The 26,992-nt window shown below is 51.2% G+C and overlaps 1 protein-coding gene and 1 long non-coding RNA gene across 4 annotated transcripts in view; both read left to right on the forward strand.

The window, feature by feature from the left end:
• ZMAT5 (zinc finger matrin-type 5) lies at positions 1 to 26,944 on the forward strand. Of its 3 annotated transcripts, none has more exons than XM_066260184.1 (6): positions 1 to 99; positions 13,161 to 13,315; positions 18,456 to 18,518; positions 19,924 to 20,004; positions 21,715 to 21,826; positions 26,528 to 26,944. In XM_066260184.1, the coding sequence occupies exons 2-6, from the start codon at positions 13,189 to 13,191 to the stop codon at positions 26,655 to 26,657; spliced, it is 513 nt and encodes a 170-aa protein (XP_066116281.1). In that variant the 5' UTR covers positions 1 to 99; positions 13,161 to 13,188; the 3' UTR covers positions 26,658 to 26,944. The 3 variants fall into 3 exon arrangements, with proteins under 3 accessions (XP_066116281.1, XP_066116284.1, XP_066116283.1); XM_066260186.1 differs by lacking the exon at positions 1 to 99 and adding an exon at positions 233 to 844; XM_066260187.1 differs by lacking the exon at positions 21,715 to 21,826.
• The window catches only part of LOC136325580 (uncharacterized), a 306,971-nt gene that overhangs the window by 254,312 nt on the left and 25,667 nt on the right, over positions 1 to 26,992 (forward strand). The gene's annotated exons all lie outside the window — the stretch shown is intronic.

Consider the following 26,992-nt stretch of genomic DNA (forward strand, 5'->3'; position numbering starts at 1 on the left):
GAGCTGATACCCAAGAAAGGACTACGGCTCCCAGAAAGCAGTTCGCGACGCAAGGGCGCGGGAGGAGGAGCTCAGGGCTGCCAGCCCCATCGGAGACAGGTACCTTTGGCGGGACGTGGAGGGGTTAGTCTTCGCCTCCCTTTTCTAACGGGAGGGCAAAGGCTCGTCTAAGTCCGCCCTCCTCGCAGCGGGCCGCACCATTTAGCGAGATGGAGAGTAGATAGAGGAGCAAGAGGGCCTGGGCATCCGGGTCCCCAGCTCCTCTCTTCCCCTTCTCTTTTATCAGTTTTAAGTTCAGGGCTAAAGCAAAAGCCGGGTTCTGGGAGCTGAACCCCTCTGTCCGGCTTCAGCGGAAGGGGCGGTTCTGCCCGTACTTATTTACCTTAGCCGTGGGTTTCATAGCCAGGAACCCTGGCCTGCAAGGCAGAAGAACTGGCACCATCATTCCTACTTGGGAACAGGAAAAGCAAGGGCTTTGGAGTACTAGGCCGTTCGACAAATGTTTAATGAGCGCCTTCTGTGGCCATGTGCCGGGGACTCAGCAGTGAACAAGTGCCTGCTCTTGGAGCGCTCATTCTGTGTGGATAGATGGGGAGGTGCAGAAACGAGTAATGCTTTGAAGAGAAGACATTGATTGGGGAGGGAGTAATGGTGCTCTTTTAGCCAGGGTGCCCAGGGTAACACTTAACTGGAGACCTGAATGAATAGCAGCAGGTAAAACAAGGAAAACGTTGGTGCAGAGGCCTTGAGGCTTCTGCATTCCTGGGGTGTTTGAGGGAAAGAAGTAGGGTGGACTATAAAAAGGTGGGCTCGAGTCAGCTCATATATGGCCTGGCAACCTATGGTAAGGAGCCTTATTATTATTATTCTTTTCTAATCGCACTAGAAAGCCACTGAAGTGTTTTAGGCTGGGATGTGACATGATCTATTTTACAGTTTAAATGTCTTTTCTGGCTGTTCTCTGGAGAACAGACTGAAGAGGGGAAGTTATTGTGGTGGGTCAGTAGATGGATGCAGGATGGTAATGTAGATTAGAATGTGGATTAGAGTAGTCAGATTTGGGAGGTATTTGGGAAGGTAGCACACAGCAAGCAGACAGACCTGTGTAGAATGTGCAGGGAAAAGGAATCAAGCACTAAATTTTAATCTCAAAACTTAAAATCGATGGGAATGATCTTAAGTTCTGTTTGGCCATGTTAAGTTTGGGCTGCTCCGTAGACATCAAGGGAGATGTCTGCAGACTAATGAGGATTTGGATCTGCATTCAGTGGAGAGTTCTGGGCCAGAGGTAAAAGCCATTGGCATAAGTGTGGTATTGAAAACCAGGGACTGGATTTGAGGCCTGGATCTGCCTCTGACTGAAACCTAGCAGTAATGCCTGATTAGGGGACTGGAAGGAAAAATGTGAAATGCTTTACATCCACCATGAGTTATATTTACTATGGTTATTTTCCATTTGCAAAGCATCCTAGTAGCCTCTTGGGACAGGAAGTTGTGTAGCTTCTGGGGAAGAATATTTATGTCTTGCTAACAGCAAATCTGGCTGCTATTAGGAAGGAAGAATTATTTTAGGTGGGATGGGTGGAGAACACCACATAGAATTATGGACTGTGTGCCTTGTTTTATTTTTTGTCCTTTTAGTTAATTCTCCTTGGAGCAACAATTTTAAAAACCTAATTTGCTATAAGCCATCAAATTCAACTTAGAAACTATTATTCTATACATAAACCTAGGAAAATAGGAAAAATGACTTTTTCCTTTGATTGATTTTGAACAAACTAAATTCCTTTAAGCATTCAGCCCTATTTGCAGCCTAATTGCATTCCCTTACACATTTAATTCCACTTATAAATGTAATATATTTGATTTTCTTTCTAAGTACTTCAGATACATAACCTAACAAACATAATTTCCCCAGAATACTTAAACAGTTACTAGAATATCTAATAAATCCATAAACAATGAATTTTAAGTTCTTATAAACAGTTCAATACTTTATTTATTTAAAGATTTTATCAATTTTACAGAGAGAGAAGAAGGGAGGGTAGTAAGAAGTATCAACTCATAGTTGCTTCACTTTAGTTTTTCATTGATTGCTTGTCGTATGTGCCTTGACTGGGTAAGCTCAGGATTTAAAAACTGCAACCTCAGTGTTCAGGTCTATTCACTGAGCCACAACAGGCCAGGCAACAGTTCAGTATTTTTAATAGACAAATTCTCTTATGTCAATGGTTCTCAGTCTGGGGAGCTAAAAAAAAAATACATCTCTGTCATGAAATTAGGATATGGGGGCACTCTTAGTATTTTTCATAGCACCCCAGTGGATCCTAATATGTAGTTAGTGTTTCTAAACATTGCAGGAAGTTTCTACTGACAGGTACAGTGTTCTACTCAGTTCTTTTCCCCCAACCCCCCCTCCCCTGCCCAGGGACCAGCATGCCCAGTCCAGCCTGCTTGACTCTCCCCCACCCTGGCCATCATCCTGAACCCACTCTGTGGCCTTGGTGCCTCAGCCAACTGATCAGTTGGGGCCTTCCCCAGGGTTGTGCCTTAGGACTTCCAGGGGCTTGTCCTTAGTTCTCAGACCTAGAACATGACTTTATCAGCTCGCCCAGGACAAGCAAGCTACTTGGAGGTTGCAAGTAAATCCAGGAGACACTGATGGGCGTAGTGGACTGGTGGATTAAGGTTTTTTGTTTTTTTTTTTTGTTTTTTTTTTTGCATTTTTTCTGAAGCTGGAAACAGGGAGAGACAGTCAGACAGACTCCTGCATGCGCCTGACCGGGATCCACCCGGCACGCCCACCAGGGGGCGACGCTCTGCCCACCAGGGGGCGATGCTCTGCCCATCCTGGGTGTCGCCATGTTGCGACCAGAGCCACTCTAGCGCCTGGGGCAGAGGCCACAGAGCCATCCCCAGCGCCCGGGCCATCTTTGCTCCAATGGAGCCTTGGCTGCGGGAGGGGAAGAGAGAGACAGAGAAGAAGGCGCGGCGGAGGGGTGGAGAAGCAAATGGGTGCTTCTCCTATGTGCCCTGGCCGGGAATCGAACCCGGGTCCTCCGCGCACGCTAGGCCGACGCTCTACCGCTGAGCCAACCGGCCAGGGCTGCGGATTAAGTTTTAAGTTAGTCTGGGGCCCGACATCCACTGCATCCTCTTCCCAGCAGGCAGTGCTGGGGAGACAGTAGCAGTCAGATGATGCCGAGAAGGTTCAGAATTAGAAGCCAGGATGATAGGTATTGATTTGATTGCTCAATACCCGTCTTATAAACATGCATATAGTTTAAAGAGATAAAAACTTCAGTAAGTGAAGGAACCAAAGGCAGATGAAAATAAGGGTGAGAAAAATAAGACAAAGCCAGGAAAATGAGTCTCTTCCATGCTTGCCTTGAGGTCCGTCCTATGTACTCTCTATGGCAGCTTTAGGCGACCCCTGTGTTTTGGTCATTCGACCCCCGCCGGGGTCACGACCCACAGGTTGAGAACCGCTAAACTAGACACTGATTATTACTAATTTCACAACAGGAACATGAATACATACAATGAACTTGATTTACTCTATTTCCTTTGTTTTCAATTCTAAATTTTCCTGGAGTGTGACAGGACACATAGCTAGTAAGAAAACAGTTTTATGGCCCTGGCAGAGCATCGGCTGACAGCATGTGGAAGTCCAGGGTTTGATTTCCGGCCAGCGCACACAGGAGAAGCACCCATCTGCTTCTACACCCTTCCCCCTTTCCTTCCTCTATATTCCTCTCTTCCCCTCCGGCAGCCAAGGCTCCATTGGAGCAAAGTTGGCCCAGGCACTGAGAATGGCTCCATGGCCTCTGCCTTAGGCGCTAGAATGGCTCTCAGTGCAAGGGAGCAACGCCCCAGATGGGCAGAGCATCGCCCCCTGGTGGGCATGCCAGGTGGATCCTGGTTCAGCACATGCGGGAGTCTGTCTGACTGCCTCCCCGCTTCTAACTTCAGAAAAATACAAAAAAAAAAAAAAAAAAGAAAACAGTTTTATTTACTCTAATGAATTGTGTTTAGCATGCCAAAGTTGGGGTTACCATTCAGCAAGCTGACTGATTTCTGACTAGGACACAAATCAGGGGCTGTGTGTACCCAGAGTTTCTGTCCCTAGCAGAGGCTGCCTTTGGATGCAGGGAATGGAGAGATAGATGAGCAGAAGTTGGCTCCCCCAGGCTTTTGTTTTGTAGCGGGTGCCTGCTAGCAGGAGCTAGACTCACAGGTTAAAATGCAGATTTCTGGGGCCCCCTCCAGATCTGCTAGATCAAAATTCTGGAGATATGACCCAGGAGACTTCATTTTTAATAAGCTCCACACAGAGAGCCATGGAAAATTTTGAGCAAGAGTCGTTTTAAGAGGGTTGATCTGATGCTGCCCAAGGCGGGTAAACTGGGGAGGCTGGTCCAGCTGTGGGAAGGTGAGACCCGACTTGGGAAGCAGTGACATTGATTACAAAGGGTCAGATGATAGTTGAAGCTTAACTAGGGGGAGGAGAGGAGGAAGGCACAGGCGGTTCTGAGTCTGGGTATCTGGTTCAGGAGCCTCCTTCAGACTATTTTTACCTTTTCTATTTGGAAACTCTAGCCTCCTGGGACCTGTAACTATCTGATGAGAAACTCTGTCTCCAGCCTGCAGCTCCCTGGAGCCCGATTCGGGTTCAGCCAACCTTCACTGGGCCAGGTCTGCTTAGAATCAGGGCACACCCTATCAGCCTTTAGCCAGAGACTGAGGGAAATATCTACCTTAGAAAAGGTTCAAGGTTCATCCTGGTGAACCAGGTCACTGGAACCATCCATGGTATGTTCTAAGGAAGAAGGAATAGGATTTATTCTTACCTGACAAATTTTCCATTTTTTAAAAAAATTTTATGGGAAAATTTAAAAACAATATATGCTAAATGTAGAAAGTTAGAAAAATAGAAAAACAAAATGAAAAAAAAATCCTGCACGTGTCCTAGTATTCAGACATAGTCACAGTAAATATTTTGTATCTGATTTAGTCTTTGTATGTGTGTGTGTTGGAGTAGGAGGGTCTTTCTCCTTAAAAAAAAGTGGTATTAAATTATGTCTACTGTTATGATAACAAGTCATTTTCATTTAGCAATATGGAGTGAACATTTATCCAGATGAAGGAATCATTTCCTTTGTCTTGATTAAAATTTTTTAAAATTTATTAATTTTAGAGAAAGGAAGGGAGAGAGAAAAACATGTTTGTTGTTCCACTTATTTATGCATACGTTGGTTGATTCTTGTATGTGTCCTGACCAGGGATTGAACCTACAACCCTGGCATATGGGGTGCAGCTCTAATCAATTGAGCTACCCAGCCAGGGCTCCTTTGTCTTGATTTTTAATGGTTGTGTGATACTTCATTAACCAGATACAGCTCCTGACCTATTCTTGCTTCTGATCAGCTGCTGGCTCCCTCTGCCCACAATTTTTTTGAGGGTAAGGTGAGGATTACAGGCTTTGTACATCATGTCATTGAGCCTCTGCCCCCACCCCACTTGGGACTCTGAGCAGCCTGCTGTGTGTGTGGTGAGCACTGGATAACTAACTGTCAGTTGTTTTTACTGTTGGACGTCTAGATTTCAGGTTTAGGATAAGCTACATTGTAGTGACCACCTTGGTACCTAGGTCTCTGAGATCATCTCTAATCATTTCCTTGGAGGACTTCCCTGTTGTATGCATTTGCCCCTCTTGGATGCGCCCTGGCACAGAGCTTATTACTGAGTACTGTCATTGAGGCATATCTGTCAGCCACCCCCAGCAAAGAAGTGTGAGAGCAAGGACTTTGAAATGTGAACCCCAGTCTGGCAGAGAGGAAGTACTCAGCAAATGTTTGGCTGGTGAATGAATGAAACGTGGAACTCTAGGGTTGTGCATTTGTGAATGGTTGACTCAGGAGTGTGTTTTGGTTATGGGGCAGTTTGTAGCCATCATGGATCATAAAGTGATTTCGTTTTTGTATGTATTCCAATGTACTTATTAGTTATTGCTGTATAACAAGTTACCCTAAAACTTAGCAACTTAACACAACAAACATTATCTCGTACTGTTTCTGATGGTCAGGAATTTTGGAATGGCTTAGCTGAGCGGTTCTGGCCCAGACTCTCCCACAAGTTTGCAGTCAAGCCAATCAAGCTTGGGGCTACACTCATCTGAAGGCATGACTGGGGCTGGAGGGGTTCACTCCCAAGCTTATGCACATGGCTGTTAACAGGAGGTTTCAGTTCCTTGCCACATGGACCTTCCCAGAGGGCTGCTTACAATATGGCAGCTGGCTTCCCCTAAAGCAAGTGATTAGCGGAAGGGAGACACCAGGATGGAACCCACAGTGTCTTTTATAAGTTGATCTTGGAAGTGACAGACTGTCACCTCTGCTCTATTATTAGTCACACAAAACCCTGATATAACATAGAAGGGACTGGTAACACACGGTAAAAACATGAGGAGGTGGTATCATTGGGGACTATGGCTGGCTGCCACATCCACAAATGAGTATTGAGCACCATTAGCTTGTCAGGCACTGTGCTAAGCACCTGGCATGCATGGTTTAATCCTCATAGTAATCTTATGAAATACTATTATTACTGTCATCTTCCAGATGAGCTCAGAGGGTAAGTGGTTTGCTGAGAGCTTCACAATCTGGAAGTGGCAGGGGTGGGATTCAGACCTGGATTGAGCGATTAAGAGTAGGGGTTAACTTAGGTGATCAGTGTGACTTTGGGCTAGCTCTTGCTCTCTCTGTTCTTCAGTCCATCATCTGCTGTCTCATTACACCAGCATTTCTCCCCGTGTGGCTGTGGACTTTGCATCAGAGCCTCCCTAGATCCTGGCCGCTCCCAGACCTGCTGAGTTAGAAATTGCTGTGTGGGTGGGGCCCCCACTTCCTTATACTACTGGGAGTAGGGTGATTCGCCTCACTCCAAGGGATGGAACTGAACAAGGTCGGCATGAGAAAGCTGTGAGGTTGCTACAAAACACCGGGGCATCTGCGGGAGACCCCTAATATACTAGGGCTCCTTTCAGGGAAGATATCTAGGTCGTCTTGGCACTTCTGTTGGGGCCTGGTCCTCAGTGGGCAATCTGTGGGCTTCCCCCACAGGGCAGTTGTGATGCCAGACGGCAGGCATATGTGGCACTGGGACATTGCCATGCTCCTAGTGGGTGTGCAATAAAGCTGTCCTCTGGCTGCGGTTTGCTGTTTACCTGGGGTCTGGCAGTGCCATAATTAGAAGAAATGACAGGTGAGCTTGAGGGCAGCGTGTGGTGAGCACAAGTCCTGGATAATTACAGTGTGCGTCCCAGCCCCTGGCCACAACCAAGCTGTTGGCTTATTTTAGCCTTGTGCCAAAGCTAGCTTTGGACCTGAGATGCACACAATGAAAGGAACCAAGAATATCAATGAAGCACAAATGTCTGCCCCGTGACAGCCTCACAGTGGAGCAGTGTAATGGGGAGAGAATGGTTCTGGGGAGAGCCGAAGCTGGCTCTGGCATACCTTGGCTGAGGGGCCTTGACATAGGGCTTCACATGTGATGTGGACTCCACAAGAGGGTATGTGGGGGTCCTCAGTGCCACTGGGCCACCTGCAGCACTCAGGCTGATGAAATATATATTGTCATTATCAGTGTCTATCCTAGCCTTGGCTTTGAGCAAATTGGAAGGAGTTCTGAACCTCTGTCCTTACCTGTGAAATATTGTAGACACCTTGTTATAGAGGGTCTCTCTGAGGATTAAACAAGAGAATGAAAGCCAGGTACCTAGCACGCAGAAATAAAATCTGACCCTGTCTTCCCTTATCCTAACTCACCCCCTTTCTCTTTTCTTTTTTCTGTCTCAGAGTGTCTCAACCAGTTGGTAGTCTTTTCCTTAAGTCCAGGGAACTGAAGTTGGGTGCCATGGGATGGTCAGGTGTGGTTCAAGTCAGTAGAGCTGGGCTCTGCTGAAGGCAGAAGTTCTGCGGGCAGGGTGGTGGTAGCAGCAAGAAACCTGTTTGGGGGGCCTTATGTGTTTCTCTTCTTGCTGTCTTTTTTATTCATCCTTAGAGTCGTCCCTAGATTAAAACTTGAGAAGAGGGCCAGGTGGATGTTGTTAGCAAGCACAGGTGGGAGGCCTCAGATCCTGTAGGCTCTTTCCACAAGCAGTTGTGTGTGCGAGGCCCTGTTCCAGGTGCTGGGTGCAGCAGTTGGACAAACAGAACTCTTTGCTCTCTTGGAGCCTGTATTCTAGTGGGGAGGCAGGCACCGTGGACAATAAATCAGCTTGTGAGAAGGTAAGACGAACTGTGGAAAAGAGAGCAGGTTGTAAAAAATAAGGTGGTCAGGGTGTGCTCACCAGGAGGGTGAGGGAATGAGGCTCCTGGACAATAAATAGTAACAGTTACAGCCTCCATTGGAGCACTAACTATATGCTGGACATCTTTTTTTTTTTTAAATGAGAGAGGGGGAGATAGTAGAGACAGGCTCCCACAGGTGCCCTGACTGGCATCCACCCAGCAACCCCCATCTAGAGCTGATGCTTGAATCAACTGAGCTATTCTCACTGCCCAGGGCTGACGCTCTAACCATTCAAGCCACTGGCTGCGAGAGGGGAAGAGAGAGAGAAGGGGGAGAGGGAGGGAAAGAGAAGCAGATGGTCGCTTCTCATGTCTGCCCAGACCAGGAATGGAACCTGGGCTATCCATATGCCAGGCTGACACACTACCCACGGAGCAAACCCATCAGGGTTTGGCATCTTAATATACTACTACTACCTTGGTAAATCCATAGCAATGGTGAGATTCCTGTTTTATAGCTAAGGACAGACTCAAAGAGATTAAAAACTTTCCAGAGGCTGCCCAGTTGTTAGGTGGCAGAGTCAGGATTTGGACTCAAACCTATGTGACCCCTGAGGCTTATCCCAAGGAGATATATATATCTGTCACCTGGCAGGTATGTTGCAACCATGGACCTGGTCCCTGGGGCTGGGTAGGTGGCTTTACCTGTGTTCCCAGCAAGGGATTGGGGCCAGATTGTTCTGCGTTCCAGACACCTTGCTCACAAGCTGCCGAGCGCACCAGCCTCAGAGGATGAGGATGAATCACAGCAGAGAAGGACAGCTTAGTCAGCAGCCCGTGCTCATGTCTGAGCATCATCAGAGATGTCCAGCTGTCCCTATCCCCTCTCTCTGACCTCCTACTCAGGACTGCCAAATGCAGTAGGGCAGGTTGTGCCTTGTGCAAGGACTCCTGGCAGAGGGGTGAGTTGGAGTGAAATGTGCTCTGTTTGCCAAGTTGTGTGTCTGGCTGGCGCTGTGTCAATCCAGAGGACTCTGCAGTTGCACCTTGTCCTAATGTGTGCCAAGGCACTGGAGCAGGATGCAGTTGAGCCAGAAGTTCACACATGGATGATGCCTGGGTGAGGTCACCTTGCTGCAGGCCAGCTCCTGCTCAGGAAAGAGCCTTTGCCTCCAAAAGGAAGTTCTGTAATGTGAGCGGGAAGCCCTGGCCCCTGGAGCCTGTCTGCTCCCCTGCCCTGACTCTGTCCCTGGGCAGTGGCGGGCTCTGCAGATCTGCTGTGAAGAGCAGGTATTTGGGCCCACCATGGAGGCTGTGTTGCGGTCCCACCTCTGTCTTATTCTGTGTACTTCAGAAACTCACTTCCCCTCTACTGACCTCACTTCTCTCATCTGTAATATGTACCAGCTGACCCCAAAGGTGGCATCCTGTTCCTTGTTCTGAGCCTGTGTTTTCTGAAATATGGGCTTTCTGAAGGCATATAACGATGATGATGACAGCCAGCATTTTTTTTATTCTATTTATTGATTTTTAGAGAGAGAGGAGTGAGAGAGAAAGAGAGAAGGGGGAGGAGCAGGAAGCATCAACTCCCATATGTGCCTTGACCAGGCAAGCCCAAGGTTTCAAACCGGCAACCTCAGTGTTCCAGGTCGACGCTTTATCCCACTGTGCCTCCACAGGTCAGGCGACAGCCAGCATTTTTTGAGGCCTCTTATGGACCAGGCTCTGTGTTACTTGAAGCGTGTGTGTGGATAATCTGACTCTCACAGCAACCCCTGAGGTAGATAGGCATTGCTATTTTCCCCGTTTTCAAGGAAGCAACTGAGACCAGAAATTAATTGCTCAAGATCACAGAGTTCGAAAGCAGCAGTACCTGGATTTAAATTCAGATGGTCTGGTTTAGCTGCCTGTCTGCTGCTTCACACCTGGGGAAACAGGCCCAGCGACGGCAAGTGACATAATCACATCCTCACCTGGCAGATCTGGGACTAGACTGGGGTCTGTTGACCCATCCTGGATGGCTGAGCACTTCCCCTGTGCCAGATGGGGGGTGGCCAATGCGGGCACAGGAAGGCATGGCTGGGTACTGCTACTGCTATGGCCCTATACTGATGGGTGTGCCTCCACTGTGTGTGCCTGTGCAAGAAAAGGGAAAACATGAATACACACACACGTGCCCATAGCCTCGCCTCAAGGGCCTTATCATTTGGGTCAGAGTGTTGCTGGGTGTTGATTTCCCAGTGGGCTGGTGGAAGGCTTTCTCCACAGACCTGAACCCCAGGCACCCAGTGACTTACTGTGTCCTTCCTAGATGTGTGACCTGGAGAATCTCACAGCTTGGCTCTGAGCCTGTTTCCTCATTCATAAATCAGATTATAATATGCACCTCTTGGGGTTTGAAGTCACCACGTGCTCCAGGGGTATAGGGAGTGATTGGTAAAAGAGAACAGTCATCAGTATGATTTGTTGGGAGGAGATCCGTAAGTGATTAAGAGGGGCTCTGGAGCCATCCGGCCTGGATTCTAAGCCCAGCTCTGCTGCTTTCTGATGTCATGACCTTGGCTAAGTCACTTCACTTATTGGAGCCTCAGTGCCCTCTTCAGAAAAGGTGTAATACGTCTTACCACACAGGTTGTCTTGAGATGATTCATTTATAAAGCTTTTAACCTAGTGCTAGTACGTAGTAGGTGCACAATAAATAACATTTACTGAGCACTTGCTCAGTGCTGGACATTGTGTCATTTGTATTGCTAGTACTCTTTTGTGAATAATTCATTGGGAGTAGCAAACTTCTGTGTACCACTCCCCAAATAAGCAGGCAACCAGTCAGACCCCACCGCCTCACTCCTACAGTGAAAGTACAGGCCTATCGATGGGGAGTGAATTGCCCAAGGTCTCACGGCTCGCTGCTCTGTGCTCTGCATGGTCTGCCCAGTTACGTCTGCTGCACAGCCATTGTTCCATCTCAGTCTCCCTGAGGGACTCTCCTCCCTCTGTCCTGCACCTCTCCATTACTCCTCAGACCCAGCAACTCCTCAGAGCTTCAAGCTTCATGAATGGCTTGGTTTAGGTCTTGGCTGTTAAACGTTCATCTCTTACTATTTCAATCCAATTCCTATAAGTTTATTGGCAAGACGGGGTGTATTAGAGCTGCCAAATTTAATATATCAAGTTCGTGTGCCTGGGATGCAGCTTCTCAGCAGTAACAGGAGAAAAGAGAGGTTTTATATGTTTTCATTTTGAATAACTGTCTGTTCCTAATCCCATTATAGCCCTTGACTTAATGGCTGCTGTCCCTGTCTGCCGCAGGAAGAGCTTCCTCCATCAGCCCGCGTGGCTTCCTGGACATCCAGGGGGCTTGTTTGTCTTTGTGTCTCTCTCCAGTCTCTCCTTTACAAGATGCATTTCCCCATCTGTGTACCCTGTGGGTCAGGTCCCAGCTTTGTCTTTATTTGCCAGACCCTGGAAGTCTAGAGCTTTTGCTGCTAGCCTGAACTGCTACCTCATGACCTTGGGGAAGTCCCCTGTCTTTGTCCTCTGGGCCTCAGGGATCTGCTCTGTGAAATGACAGATCAAAATATAGGACCTGAAGGGTGAAGGGCTTGTCTGGGCTCAGCCTGTGCAGATCCTACTTGATGGCCCCTGGGGACTCAGTCCTCCTCTGGTCTTGTACCAAACTGGGAGGCGCAAGGGTTGGCCGTGAGAGCCTTAGAACCACTCTCTGCCTTGGGCTGCAGATCTCCTGGGTCAGGAGTGGCAGCTGTGGTCACCATGGTTGAAGGGTCTTAAGAGTCTTAAGACCCTGAAACATTCTTATTTCCCTGTGTGATTGGCTGGGGACCTACCACTGGAGTATTTAGTCAATCTCCTTGGAAAGCTGTTTGCATTTCTGCCTGAGCCTCTGGCTTCTCTATGCACTGAGCTAGCTGTGGAAGAGACGACACTCAGCAACTGGATTTTAGGGGACCTGGGTTCTGCTTACCAGCTGTGTAACCTTGGGCAAGTCCTCTTTCTGAACCTCAGTTGTCCTTTAATAAAAATGGGAATTAATTTGTTTATTCAACAAATACTTGGTTGTCTGCTATGTACTACGCATAGCAGGGTCCTGGGTGCTGGAGCTTCAGCGATAAACAAAACAGAAATACTGTGTCCCTGCGTGCGTGGATTTACCTTCCTACTGGAGGAAAAGATCGCAAATGTAACAAGTAACATTTCTTCAAAGGTGATAAAAATGAAGCAGGAAAAGGGAATAGCTAAGTGGAGGATGGAGCGTTCTGCATTTTAGATAAAGTGGTCACATTAGATTACTGAGACGGTAGTGTTTGAGCAAGGATTGAAGGAGTCAAGTAAGCAAGCTTGGCAGGTGCTGGGGGAGAACTCCCAGGCAGAGAGAATGGCATGGAAACACCGGGAGGTGGGCGTGGGCGTGTGCCTGGCGTGTGTGGCCAGCGCAGAGAGCAGTCCAGGGGAGATCAGAGGAATGGACGGTGGCAGCTGGCCAGAGGGTATAAGTTGCTGGTTCTCTAGCCTGGCTGGAAAATTTCCTGGGGAGTTTAAAAAAATACTGATGCCTAGGCCTCACCCTCTCTGGTTCTCCTTTAACTGGCCTGAGGTGGACGCCGGACATCAGAATTGTTAAAAGATCCCTCTGAAATGAGGCCTCTCATGCCGTAAGTATTGGCCCACATAGCTTCTCATGGGCTGTCGTGAGTTTTAAGTGAGGTGGTGCACGGACGCATGGAAAGCCTTCCTCGCACAGCACGGGCCTGACCCTCGGAGTGCTCCGTCGGGGTGGCGTGCTGTGGGCTTTGGGGTGTGGTGTGGCATTTCCTTCATGCTCTGACTGAGTGCTTCATGGCTTCCCAGGCAGCGGTAGCACCTGGCGCAGGCAGCCATGGGGAAGCGTTACTTCTGCGATTACTGTGACCGCTCCTTCCAGGACAACCTCCACAACCGCAAGAAGCACCTGAATGGGCTGCAGCACCTCAAGGCCAAGAAGTCCTGGTATGACATGTTTCGAGGTGCGTGCTCGCTGGCTCAGCCACCAGGCTGGTGGAGCCCTACTCTTTGATCTTCCTTAGCATCAGACAGGGAGGCACTGTGGGCCGGTGGCTCCTCGTGCAGACAGGCTCTCAGAAGGTTACACTGGAACGTGAGCTCCTTTCCCCAGCCATCTTGACTGAGGGCTCAGTTCTCAGACGCCTTGCCTGGCTCTGGGGATACCATGGCCAGGAAGAAGGCCTCTCCAGGGAGGTGATGCCTGAGCCAGTAGCTGAGAGATTGGGAAAAGCCAGACACACCATTTTGGGCACAGGGCAGGCAGAAGCAGGCAGCCATGATGAGCAAGGCACCAGGTGTTCTCAGAGCAGAAGGGAGTGTGGCTGGACACAGCAGGAGAGAAGAATGGTGGGGGATAAAGCTGGTGACAAGGCAGGGGCCAGCTCATGCAGCACGGTGGAGGCCACAGTCAGGGGGAGGACAGAGAGCAGTCTTTGAAGAGCTTTAGGCAGCAGCCAGGGTGAACAAAGCTACCTCTGACAGTGATAACTGACTGCTGTGTGAGTAGTGGGCTGCGTGAACGGCTGCTCAGTGACTGGCTGAATAACCAAGCTTCTTCCGGGAAAGGCTTCTCAGCAGGTGGGGCAAATGAGCTAAGGCTGTTGGCACCTAGCACCCCAAGGCATTCACTTCAGGGGCGCTGCTCTGCCCTGCTGTCATTAGGCGTACACCCCGAGAAATAGCAAGGGAGATCCCAGAAGGTGGTCAGCTAGGAGCCAAATCAAATGGACAGGGAGCTTGACAGTGGCGTGAGAGGGACTAAGAGCCCCTAGAATGAGCTGGGTGGGTCTGATGCTCCATAGGTTGGGGAGCAGGATTTTGGGACAGGGCCCAGAGCCTGGAAGGGAGGAGCTAGGTCTCAGCAGCTGAGAAGGAAGGAGAAGGTGAGACAGAGAGAGCTCCCTGGTCTGTGACTCGGAATTCACAAGGGGGGACTGAGCATCTGTTGAGCGCCTGCTGCATGCCAGGTGTCTTCTGTGTTTTGTCATTTGCTTTTCTCATTAATTCTATAAGGCAGTGGATCTCAACCTGTGGAGTTAGGATCACCTGGAGACTTTGAAATAAAAAAATTGATCTCCTGCCTGACCTGTGGTGGCGCAGTGGATAAAGCGTCGACCTGGAAATGCTGAGGTCGCCGGTTCGAAACCCTGGGCTTGCCTGGTCAAGGCACATATGGGAGTTGATGCTTCCAGCTCCTCCCGCCCTTCTCTCTCTCTGTCTCTCCTCTCTCTCTCTCTCTCTGTCTCTCCCTCTCCTCTCTAAAATGAATAAATTTTAAAAAAATTAAAAAAAAAATTGATCTCCTGACCCCATCCCCATCTAGGCGTGGTATTTTGAAAGCTCTCCCAAACTCTCCTCATTTCAGATGAGGAGGCTCACAGGCTTGGATGAGGGCAGGTGGCCAGGCTGCTCAGCAGGCTAGACATGGTTGTGGTTGCCAGGGTCTGGGAGTGGGCGCTGAGGGGTCTCATAGGTGCATAGGAGGCCTCTGACCCTGGTGTCAGTCAGAGACGCTGTGTCTCCCAAATCCAGCAGGGTCTGTGATCTGTTATAGAGCTAGGCCTCAAGATCACCCTGGTGTTTGCTCCTAGTCCCAAGTCTCTCAGCCAAGAACAGCTGAGTTCTAGGAGCCAGAGCTGATCTGCAGAGACTGTTGTGTTTCTTATAGGAAAGATGAAACAGGTGAGCCCCTTCTCTGGCCTCCTGTGTTCCCAGCATCCTCCCATGTCCCCAACCACATTCAGTCCTTAGAACTGATCTGTGAGGGGGCCTGGGCTGGTGGGGTTCCACATTTCAGGTGGTGTCTTTGAAAACCAAAGCAGTATAAATTGCCCCACCCTGGGTCCCTAAGCTGGCAAACCAGCTCTTTCCACTTTCTTAAGAGGCTTCCCTAGGGCTGCAGCTTACCCAAGCAACCGCACGGACTTTGAGGAGGGGCACCTGGATTCCCAACCTGGGCTAGGCTCAACTGTTGCTCTGCTCCGAGCTTCATGGCCATGGACAAGTCTCTCTGAGAGATGACCATCCATCTGCCGTGATCAGGACAAGCGCAGGCCCTGGACATAGGCCGCCTAGGTGTCAGTCCCAATGTATCACTCGCTAACAGTGTGGTCCTAATTTAGTCATGAGTAAAACACCCGTAAAACAGTACCCACCTCCTGGGGATGTGACAGGGACTCAGTAGTCTCATAATGGCTGTAAGGCATTAAGGGTTCACTAAGTAGGAACAATACCTATGGGTCCACAAAAGGATTGGCCCCAGGCCTTTTATCTCCTGGGTTTATTCGTTCAGCCAATGCCCAGGAGGCACTTAGCATGTCCCCAGCTCCCAGACAGACTCTGAAGATGTAGAAGTGAATAAAATAAGGCCACTCCTAAGTGACCTCATGCCCAGTTACAGCATGTTCTGGGTGAAACCCCTGTCCCACCCTGGCCTCCGTGCCCTGCTGACCTCTCCCTCTGAGCTGCTGTACCCTCTGCAAACATGCCCTTCCTGCTGTCTTCCCCAGCTCCGGCCTGGTCCTCTCATCTCAACTCAGGCAGAGTCCTCCAGGATGCCCTCGCTGCCTCCTGCGTTGGTCAGGTCGTTTGGCCTCATGCTAGCTGTTTACCCCATTTATATCTGCGTGGATTAGTGTGACTGATGGACTGGAAGGAAGGGCTAAATCCTCATCCTGGCACGGTGCCTGGCACATAGAACGTGCTCAGCAAATGTTTGTTAGATGAATGTCTAAATGAACAAGCAAACAGACACAGGGCACCAGGGCAGGTGTTAATATTGGGAGATGAAGCGAGAAGGACCAATGGGGTCAGATCACCAGGAGCCTTGAACACCAGGCGGTAGAGCATGGGCTTCTTTGTGCAGGGCCTGGGCCTGGGGTTCTCAATGCAGGGTGCACTTCAGAGTCACTAAGAATCTTTCAACAGTTCTCATGCTGTCCCCATTAGACAAATTAAAGCAGAGCCTGAGAAGGATGGGCTTGGGCATCTGTACACTTTAAACCTGCCCGATGATTCTGCCGTGTGGCTAGGGTTAAGAACCGCCTGACTCATGCTGGACAGCCTGGAAGTCTTCTCTCAATACTGAGCTACCCATCCAGAGTCCCTTGTGTAGGCTCACCATCCTGGCAGCCTCAGCTGTCCTACCCCCGGGGGCCCTGGGCAATATCCACATTCCCTCCACCAGTCCACCTTCCCTGGGAAGTTCTGTGGCATCAACTGGCTGGGCTGAGTCTAGTAAGCCCAAAGCTGTCAGATGGACCCCTTCTCACCCTACTGGTTCAAGTCACATTCCCTCAGACCATCCCTGGAGTGAGTCCTCTGATAACCACTCCTGACACCAGCAGCCCATTCTTCCCCCCAGCCACCCACTGCCCTGGGGAAGGCAGGAGGCCCCATCAGAGCCAACTACACCCAGACACCAGGAGATCAACACCACACAGGAAATGGTGGAGGACTTAGACTCACACCCCAAGGTTGAGACCTGCATTGTCACTTCCTGACCATGTGCCCTTGTCCCCTGTCTGAACTGCGGTTTTCCCCTCTGCAAAGAAGGGGTGTTAGTACTGTTCAGTGGGTTTGTGAGGAGGACATGAACTCACACCTGCTACCATTCGTTGAGCATCCACTACGAAGGGTCTCGGTCTTGGCTGCATGTTAGCGCCTCCCACCTCCACTTTCCCAGCACTTCTAATGTGCCATCAGGTATAGGAACCACCGGCCCCCTCTGCCAAGTGCTGTCCTTCCATTATCTACTTTCCCAGCAACCTTACCAGTGAGAATTTTCCTCTCATTTTACATATGGGCACCTGAGACCTGGAGAGATTAAGTAGTCTGTGGTCATGTGCACCTGGACTCCCAAGCCCATGGTTGTCTTTCTTTTCTTTTCTTTTCTTTTCTTTTCTTTTCTTTTCTTTTCTTTTCTTTTTTTTTTTTTGACAGAGGCAGAGAGAGAATCAGGGAGAGGGACAGACATGAAAGGAGAGAGACGAGAAGGGGACAGACAGGAGAGAGACGAGAAGCATTAATTCTTTGTTGCAGCTCGTTAGTTGTTCATTGATCGCTTTCTCATATGTGCCTTGACTGGGGGCTACAGCAGAGCAAGTGATCCCTTGCTCAAGCCAGCGACTTTGCGCTTCAAGCCAACAATCTTTGGCTCAAGACAGCAACCATAGGGTCATGTGTATGACCTCACACTCAAGCCAGCGACCCTGCGCTCAAGCTAGTGAGCCCACGCTCAAGCCAGTGACCTCTGGGTCTCGAACCTGCGTCTTTCGTGTCTCAGTCTGATGCTCTATCCACTGCACTGCCACCTGGTCAGGCCCAAGCCCATGGTCTTTCTTTGCCTCAGTGGCCTTTAGAAAAGGCAATGAATGAATGGGGAAGGTGCTCAGCCCAGGCCTGGCCTCTCCCTTCTCCAGGGCGACACCAGTGCCTCTGAGTTAGGAAACCTTCCTCACTTGTCTTACAGATTTTGACTGATTGATTCCTTGCCTACCAGGAAGCATGCAAAATTTACACCATAAATATATGATGAAAATAAAGGTAGAAAAAATCAGTAGAAACCAGGGTTAAGGTTCACATCCAGAAAGATTGTTGCCGAGTCCTGTCAAGGCTGGCGACTGGTCTGGCTGAGAGCCTGCAGCTGGTGTCTGGAGGAGAATGGAGAACAGTGTTTTGCAACCTTGGCTGTGGAGCAGTGCCTGGGCCCTGGGGTTTACCGGTGTGTTTCCTGGGCACCAGGAATTTATTTTTAGCTTTCTATTTTGAAATAATTATAGATTTATAGGAAGTTGCAGAGACAGGGCAGGAAAAGTCTTATGGTACCAGGATTAAAAAACAATAACAACACAACTCCCTAGGACCGGTGCTCCGCTGAGCAAAGTTCAGAACCTCTGACCTAAAACCTGGTTCTTGCCTTTGGCTAGGTCTGCATGGGGTGGGAGGGATTGAGGTCACGTGAAACTTGGATCCCTCTGCCCAGCATCCGCATCTGGAATCATCCCCTCTTACACTCCTTTTTGGATGGGAGTCCCTTTACTGATCTCAGGAAGTACCTGTGTGCAGCTCAGGTCTGAACCTAGCCGCTCTCTCCTCTCACAGATGCAGCTGCCATCTTGCTAGATGAACAGAACAAGCGGCCCTGCAGGAAGTTTCTACTGACAGGTACAGTGTTCTACTCAGTTCTTTGCCCCCAACCTCCCCTCCCCCGCCCAGGGACCAGCATGCCCAGTCCAGCCTGCTTGACTCTCCCCCACCCTGGCCATCATCCTGAACCCACTCTGTGGCCTTGGTGCCTCAGCCAACTGATCAGTTGGGGCCTTCCCCAGGGTTGTGCCTTAGGACTTCCAGGAGCTTGTCCTCAGTTCTCAGACCTAGAACATGACTTTATCAGCTCGCCCAGGACAAGCAAGCTACTTGGAGGTTGCAAGTAAATCCAGGAGACACTGATGGGCGTAGTGGACTGGCGGATTAAGTTTTAAGTTAGTCTGGGGCCCGACCTCCACTGCATCCTCTTCCCAGCAGGCAGTGCTGGGGAGACAGTAGCAGTCAGATGATGCCGAGAAGGTTCAGAATTAGAAGCTAGGATGATAGGTATTGATTTGATTGCTCAATACCCTTCTTATAAACATGCATATAGTTTAAAGAGATAAAAACTTCAGTAAGTGAAGGAACCAAAGGCAGATGAAAATAAGAGTGAGAAAAATAAGACAAAGCCAGGAAAATGAGTCTCTTCCATGCTTGCCTTGAGGTCCATCCTCTGTACTCTCTATGGGTTAAGCCCTCAGCTTCCTAGCAGCCAATGAAAATCGTGATGATTAACATGGTGTATAAGGGGACTTAGCACTGGGAGAGGTACTGCTGTTGACCTAGGAAGCTAGGTGAATGGCTGCACTCCCTCAGGGGATGGAGTTCTCTCTAGAATGGGGACCAGGCCTACAGATCACGGGCTTCCCCAAGAACTTCACTGTGACGTGGACACATCACTGTTAGGTTGTGCTGACTTAGGGCACCTGCAGTCTTCTTTTGTTTTGAGACACATTTTGGTCTCCTTGGTTGAGGTTCAGCAAGCCATATTGGACTTTGGTACCTCCTTTCAAAGTACAAAGCTACCATTAACTCCTTTCTGGGGAGCAACGCAGCTGCTCATGCAAGCCAACTGAGCTGACAGGCCACCGGTGGAAGGCGTGGCACGGGCAGTGGCCCAGAGTGGAGAGATGAAGCAGGGCCTGTGCAGGGACCCACATGCAGTTGGCCAATGCTGGGGAACAGAGGCTGGGGCCACGACTAGTGATAGCCAAACCTGCAGCAGCTGTGCGACCTAACATGACAGGTTTCAGTAGGGCTTGATCCCCAACAAGGTAGAACGGTTGTGAGCAGGGCATGATGGACCAGATAGGTAGGTGGCTCTGGCTGCCCATGTGGGCAGAGCCATAGTCAAGTTTTTCTTCAGAGGTGGAGTTGCCACTCTTTAGTCCCAAAGACTTGCCCCTAAATCTCCAGTGACCCCCTCAGCCCACTGTGGAAGCCTGCCAGAGCGGCAGGTAATTAACTCTGTCTCTCTTTGCAGGCCAGTGTGACTTCGGCCCCAACTGCAGATTTTCCCACATGTCAGAACGAGACCTGCAGGAGCTGAGTATCCAGGTGGAGGGTGCGTTTTGGTCAGGACCAGGGGCTGCTGGGGGAATTTGCAAGCTCTGAGGCTGGGGAAGCTGCCCTGTGCCTCCTCACCTCCTCGTCTTCTATTGCCACCAGGTGGGGTAGGCTGATAGCTGCCCAGGGTGATGGGGTGGATGTCAGAAACTGCCTTCAGTCTGCCCCAGGCATGAGTGGAGAAGGAGCAGGAGGGATTCCATCCATGTCCCCTGCTGGATTTAAAGTGATAGGCATGGCTTCCCAGGGGTCCTGAGGGTGTGCCTCAGCCCCACTTGGGCTCTGCTGCTCACCTGGCATTCATTCACCTATGTACTCCCTTCCTTTCTCAGTCAGGCACATGTAAAGCCCCTGCTGCGCTCTGGGGACAAGGGGATGAAGAGAGCAGCTTGCCTGCCTTCGGGATCCTCTGGCCTCATGGTCCCAGAGAAGAACAAGTTCAGCTTCCCCTAGAATCTGGCGTGTCTGCCTTTGGGAAATTACTTCTCACTTTTCCAGCTGGAGAACAGGAAATTCCCACTTAGGTGGTCTCCATCTGTCTTCTCATGCAGCCCCTCACTGAGCAGGTGGAGAAACTGAGGCCAGCACTCAGGCAGAAGGGCCTCACAAGAGCCCTCGAGTCTCCCAGGATGCTGCCACTCTCACCCTGTCCAGGCCCACAGTGTCTCAGAGTGGGAGCCTGGCCTTGCCCTTGTCCCCCGAGGGACCTCGCTGTCCTCTAACCCTCAGACCCTGTGGGCAATGTCCTGCCCTGAGGAGCTGATGACGGTGGGGCCACAGTCTTGACAAAACACAGGGTTTCTGGGAGCTTTCCCGGGGTGGAAGGGACCAGCAAGTCCTGGCCACAGCAGCAGCTCCAGCTCTTCATTGGCCTGGGCTCTCGGGGATTGTTGGTCCATGGTGGGCAGAGCACAGGCCAATGGGCCTGAAGCTGGAGATGACCCCTAGTGGAGACAGGGATGGGAGAGGCCAGAGGGGGCTAGGAGTGGAGGCGTGTCCCCCACTGGCTCTGCCACATCCCTGTGACTGTGGCACATGGTTTAACTCTTAGAGACAATGTCTTGGCCTGACAAACATGACCACTTTTAAAGACAGAGTGAGATGATGTATGTGCTGTGTTAGCCCAGGGCCTGGCCCAGAGTGAGCTTTGGTCCATGAGTAGGATTGCTTTCCTCTGGCCCAGGTTGCATCCCAAACTGCTCCCCACCAAAGACTCTGATCCCATCTCACACCCAGCTTGTTTGAACTCCATTGCTCGGTTTTAAGTTAGTGAGCAAAGGTTTTAATGGACATTCTATGAGAAGGAAAATCAAGAAAACTGTGGCTTCTCCTGCCTAGGGTCAGAGACTTGGCAAGTGGCAGAGCCAAGATTCAAGTCCTACTCTGTTCTGTAGCCCACATGGCCTCCCCGCACCCCAGATTTGGACTCCTCCCGAGGACCAGGCTCTCTACAGGCATTATCCTGTGTGTAGCTCCAAAAAAATTTGGGAGGCATCTTTGATGGGGAAGCCAAGTGACGTCCAGAGGGGGTGGGCTTGGGGAGGTGGCGGCATGTTGGGAACAGGCCAGAGGCTCTGCTCCTGGCCTCCCAGCTGGCGCCCTCCCAGGAAGGTTCTGACCAGGAAGGTTCTGACTGTGTTGTTGGAGGCTGGGGTCCAGGTGGGAGTAACTGAGCCCCTCACTTGCCTCTGCCTTCCTATCCCCACAGAGGAGAGACGGGCCAGGGAGTGGCCTCTAGACATCGCTGATCTCCCCGAGGGCCGTCTGGAGGACTGGCTGGAGAAGCGAGCCAAGCGGCTGAGCTTAGCCCCAAGCAGCAGGTACAGGCCCCTCCTCCCAGGCCCTCTGGGAGTAAGACCCCAGCCAGCCTGCCCTGACCTGACCTGAAGATGAACAATCTCCAAGAACTTCTCAGACCGAGGCGCTAAATGGGGACTCTTCACCCCTCAGAAGACCACGTCGGGGGCACTTGGGTCCCCAAGTCCTGGCCAGAGGCTGAGGCACACCCGTTTGAAATCTTCTATTCCTGGGTCTCATCCTTCTGCCTTAGTGGCTCCTCCCTTACTGGAGTTTGTGCTGGCTGACGGGGTGGCCAAGCCTACTTGACTCCACTCACCAGTTTCATTACCAGAGGGAGGAGTCTGACTGTGATCATTGAGTCCCCAGTGTACTTGTCGCTGCTGTGTCCCTTCTAGGGCTTGCCAGGTAGGAATAGTTTCCTCTCACAGAAGGGAAAGTGAGGCTCATGGGAGGGTGTGACATGCCCAAGGGCACATGGCTGGGAAGAGACAGAGCTGGGATTGCCCAGGCTTATAAAAATAGGTTTATGGTCATTGTCCCAGGCCTCCCTGTGGAGGGGGCTGCTATCTGGGCCCAGCACTCGGAACACTCAGAAGTGGACAGGGTACCTCCTTTGCTTCTTGTATGGGGAGCTCCCTGGGCCAGGGGCCCTCATGTGTGGCTGTGTGCTGTCCCAGTTCCTGCTCTTCAAGCCGGGGCTCCGGGGCTCTTTGCCAGGTATTGAAGGAGAGAGGGGATGCAGAGGGGCTAAAGGACATGTTTGCGAGCTGCCGGTGACGCTGGACAAGTTGCCCCACCCTGGACCACCCCACTTCAGAGCTAGTTATCTCTGTGGTGTGGCTTCACAGGACAGTGGCCTGGCCTGAGCCAGCAGGGGTCTGGTCAGACAGTCTATGGGATGAGGCTTTCCCTTGGGGCTCTGCCAGAGGGTATAAGCCAAGCTCTCTGTGCCCCAAAGAAGAGAGCTAGTGCAGCTCTTTTACAGTTAACTTTTTTTTTTTTTACCCTTAAGTCTGTGCCCAGTTTTTGTCCCTCCCACCTTAAAAATATACAGTATAGAAATGACTCAAATATTAGAGTGTGACATCCTCCCTCCAGTACTGTCTGAGGTCATGATTTTGGTCATATGGGCGTCCAACTTGGGGCTGGCTATCATCATCCAGGGACTTATGTTCTACACCTCTGGTTTCTTCGGCGGATTGGAGGCCACTCAGGGAGAGGGCTTCCCTGCTCTGTCCTCTGCCCGTGCTGCTTCTGTGTGAGCTGCCTGTGCATCCAGCGCGCATGCTCACTAAGCTGTGCTCCCTCCCTGGCTGCTCACCTCGTTCTGGAATAAAGTCTGCACCTGGGGCCACCCTAGGTTCTAAGAGGATCTGACCCTTTCCCCCAGGCCTCTCTCCCTCTGGCCACCCAACATGGCCCCTTCCAGGGGACCTGCTTTCCCAGCAACCCCTTATTCGCTATCCTCCTGCCATCCACCTGCCTCTTGAGGGTTGGAACCAAAATGAATTACTCTCTGGGCAGAGCAGGTCTGCCCAGACCTGAGGAAAAAAAGGGTTGTTAGAAAAGAGATGAACATTTATTATTGTGTTTGCCATTGCTGCCCTTTCCCTCAGCCTTCTCCGGCAGGCTGGTCTTGTGAAAAATGACAACTGAATTCTGGGCTTGAGAGCTTTGGGCTCTGCCCCTGGCAGGGTGGTGGGAGGTGCGTTTGAGCCCCCTGCCCCCCCCAAGCCTCACTCTGTTCCCCATCCTCAAGGTGGCCCTGCGGAAACAGCCACTCCGCACTCTTCAGACACCAGGCTCTCCTAGACAGCTGTAGCCCTTCCTGGTCCCCTGCCTCCCCTCTGTTCCTTCCTTTCATCCACACAACAGCCCCAACAAGTTTCTAAAACACGTTGGCCCAGCCCTTGCTTAAACCTCCCTAGGCTTCCTTCACCTAGGTGGAACTTCCGGGCCACCTCCCGGCCTGGGGGAGCCCTCCTCTCCCCTCTCCCACCTGTCCTCTGTACCACTGGATGCTTGGCAGCTTCTCAGCTGTGGTGGGTGTTCTGAGGTAAGGGCACCTTGTACATGCTCTTTTCCTTGGCCTGTAGTTGCCCCCCACCCCCAGCACCTGGCAAAATCAGACTCATTTTTCAAGCTTAGCTAAGGCATCTACCCTCCCAGCCCTGAGGCCTCCCGCTTATGGCCCTGAGCTTGCAGTGTGGTCATTTAGGCCTGGTGCCAGATACATGTAAACTGTTTGAGAACATTTGGGGGAGCAGGGCCCCCAGCATGGAGGACTATTTCCTGCGTGTTAGTGCCATGGGCCACTTTTGGGAATGGTCTGGTGGCCCTTCTTCTTCTCTGGGTGCGTGTTTCCTTCCCTGGGGCACAGGGACCCCCTGCGTGGGGCTACCCAGGCTTGAGTGCCCTAGCCCCACAGACTGAGCAGAGCCCTCAAGGTGAGCCAGGCCACCCCTCCTGTAAAAGGGGCAGTGGAGGCTCCGTGGGCCCCCCGCCTAGCACACTGTGCCATGTCCCTCAGGAGACTGACCCTGAGGGAGTCTGCCAAGAGCAGTGGGTGGCAGGAGGGAGAGGCCAGCCTCAGCCGAGCGGACTAATCCCCCAGCGAGGCCAGTGCTTGTCCCTGCCCTCCATTGTTGGCTCTTCAGATTGTGACTTTATCCCTCTTAATCTCCCCCATTGCACCCCTTTCTGGGCTGGCGCTGCCGGTGGCGGCCCACATGCCTCTTGAAGACTCCTGATTAAGACCATGGCTGGGAGAAACAAGAGAGCTGCTCCTGTCCTTGTGCATGGGACAAACAGGCCACGAGCAGTCATGCCACGTGTGCAAATCAGTGTCCCTGTCTGCTCTGTGCACAGCTAGAGGGGTGTAGTTCAAGGGCTTTCAGGGACCTGTGTGTCTGGGCCCCAGGGAATGTGCCAGTGTCTGTGACTACACATGGGGGTGCCCTTCTCCTGATGGGAGGCCTCAGGGCATACAGGGGCTCTGAGTCCCAGCTGCTCAGAGTCTGTCCCATGTTCTAGAGGAAGGCTCTGAGGCTCATGAGAAGGGGCTCCCTAGGATCATACCCTCTCTATATAGAACTGTGGCCACCCCCACCCTGCAGAGAGCCCTGGCTTGGCTGGCAGCTGGAGCTGTCCCTTCCAGCAACCATGAAGCCTCTTCAACACCCACCCTTCTCTGCAGCTTATGGCACTCCTAGTGCCATAAATCACGCTGGGAGCTGCTTTCTGCCCTTTCCGACAAGCAGCAGGCGACTGAGCAGGGATTTCCCTGTCCTCTTACAATAGGAGGCCCCAGAGGCTGCGCCTGGGCTGCCCAAAGTCCTCAAATAGTCTCTGTATGCTGGTAAGGTCCTGAGAGGGGCAGGCTGGGTGTGCACAGTGAGGCAGGCTCCTGGTCTCCTGGTCCGAGTCCCCAGCTCCACGTCAGAGGCCTGAGTCCTCTCCAGGCCTCTCAGACAGCCGTCTGGGCCCCTGAGCCAGCCAGGCGTTGCCAGGGCCCCATCATCACTGAAATATGGGACTGGGGGTGGGGTGAGGTTGGATGCTGCTGCAACTGAAGCTAGAGTGGGGGTGGGGGTGTCTAGAGCCCATGTGCAGGTCACATTCCAGCCCCTCACCCTCCACCTCCCAACTGTGTCACTTGGGCACGTGACTGACTCCATTGCCCTCAGTTGCCTCCTCTATAAAATGGAGTTTGCATGGCTATTCTTGGGATTTCTCTAGTCTGTGGTGTCTAGCCTGGAGTAGTGCCTACCTGGTCAGTAACAGCACTCAGTGTTGCTGTGGGTCATCAGCAAACATGCACGAGGCCCAGATCTGGGCACTAGGGAACAGGTGGACCCTAGCCCAAGTCCCTGGTATCTGCCCTCTGTGAGCTCCCAGGTGATCTCTCAGTGCTCCCTGGAGCGGCCACCTGAGTGGTGTCAAGTCCAGAAGAACCAGAATGTGGGACAGTTAGCGGCGGGGGGGGGGTGCCTCTGCACTTCAGTCAGCTTCCTAAGGACAGGACGACCCCAGGCTGGGCACCCAGGGTGGGCACTTCAAATTGGCCTTGGGTTCCCATGATGTGGCTCCAGAGGTGGTGGACTTTAAGGGGAAGGAAGGTGAGTAGCTTGAGAAATGAGGCTTTAAAATTATTTTAGAAAAAACTTTTTTTGGACTTGAAAGGCTTGTGTGCTTGTAAAACTTTTCTTGAAAAGTATAAAGAAGTTAAAAAAAAAAAAAAAAGTCACCTATAATGACACCACTCAGATAGAACCACTTAACATTTTGCTGTCTTCCAGGTTTTTTATGCATTTATGTTATATATCTTTAAACAAAAATAGTATCATGCTATATACATTATTTTATAAGCTTTTTTTTCTACTACTCACACAGTACATCATGACATCTTTCCTCATCAGTGCATATAAGTCTGCCTTATTTTTTACACAGGCTGCATAGCATTCTCTGCTGTGGACGTGCATATATACTTAATCCCCCATGGTGGATACCTAGGTGACTTCTATTTCTTGTAGTTCACTCTGCCCACAACCCTGCTATTTCCTTGGGCTCATTCGTAGAGGTGAGGTTGCTGGCTCAGAGGGTCTGCATGTTTTGGGGGCTCTGCCTTCCAGAAAGGTCAGTCTTCCCCACAGCCAAGGTGGTGGGGGAGTGAGCTGGGGGAGTGCCCCACTCTAATTCTCTGCCCTTCTCCTTCTCTCTAGGGCTGAACCCATCAGAGCCACCGTCTTCCAGTACCCAGTGGGCTGGCCACCGGTCCAGGAGCTGCCTCCGTCTCTGCGGGCACCCCCACCCGGGGGGTGGCCCCTGCAGCCCAGCGTCCAGTGGGGCTGAGTCCCTCATCTTTACCTGACCCCCACTGGTCACCTCCCACTTCAGGCACAGTAAAGATAAGAGCTCATGCTGGGGACACTGAGGCCCCCTCCTGCTGTGCCTCATGGAGCCTCTGAAAGTATTAGCCTGGCCTGGCCTTGCTGAGGCCCAGGAGTTCCCCCACCAGGAGCACCTGGTCCTGGCTCTGTGCTGGTCAGCTCCACCCTCCCTCCCTCAGAGGACATCTTGAAAAGATGAGTGAGAAAACTTCCTTCTGGATGTTCATAAAGAAAGTGTCACTATGGTGATATGGCTATGCTTCCCCCTTGCCAGGAGCCCTCAGCTCCGTGCTCTGG

Source organism: Saccopteryx bilineata, chromosome 2, assembly GCF_036850765.1.
Source record: "Saccopteryx bilineata isolate mSacBil1 chromosome 2, mSacBil1_pri_phased_curated, whole genome shotgun sequence".
Lineage (NCBI taxonomy): Eukaryota > Metazoa > Chordata > Mammalia > Chiroptera > Emballonuridae > Saccopteryx > Saccopteryx bilineata.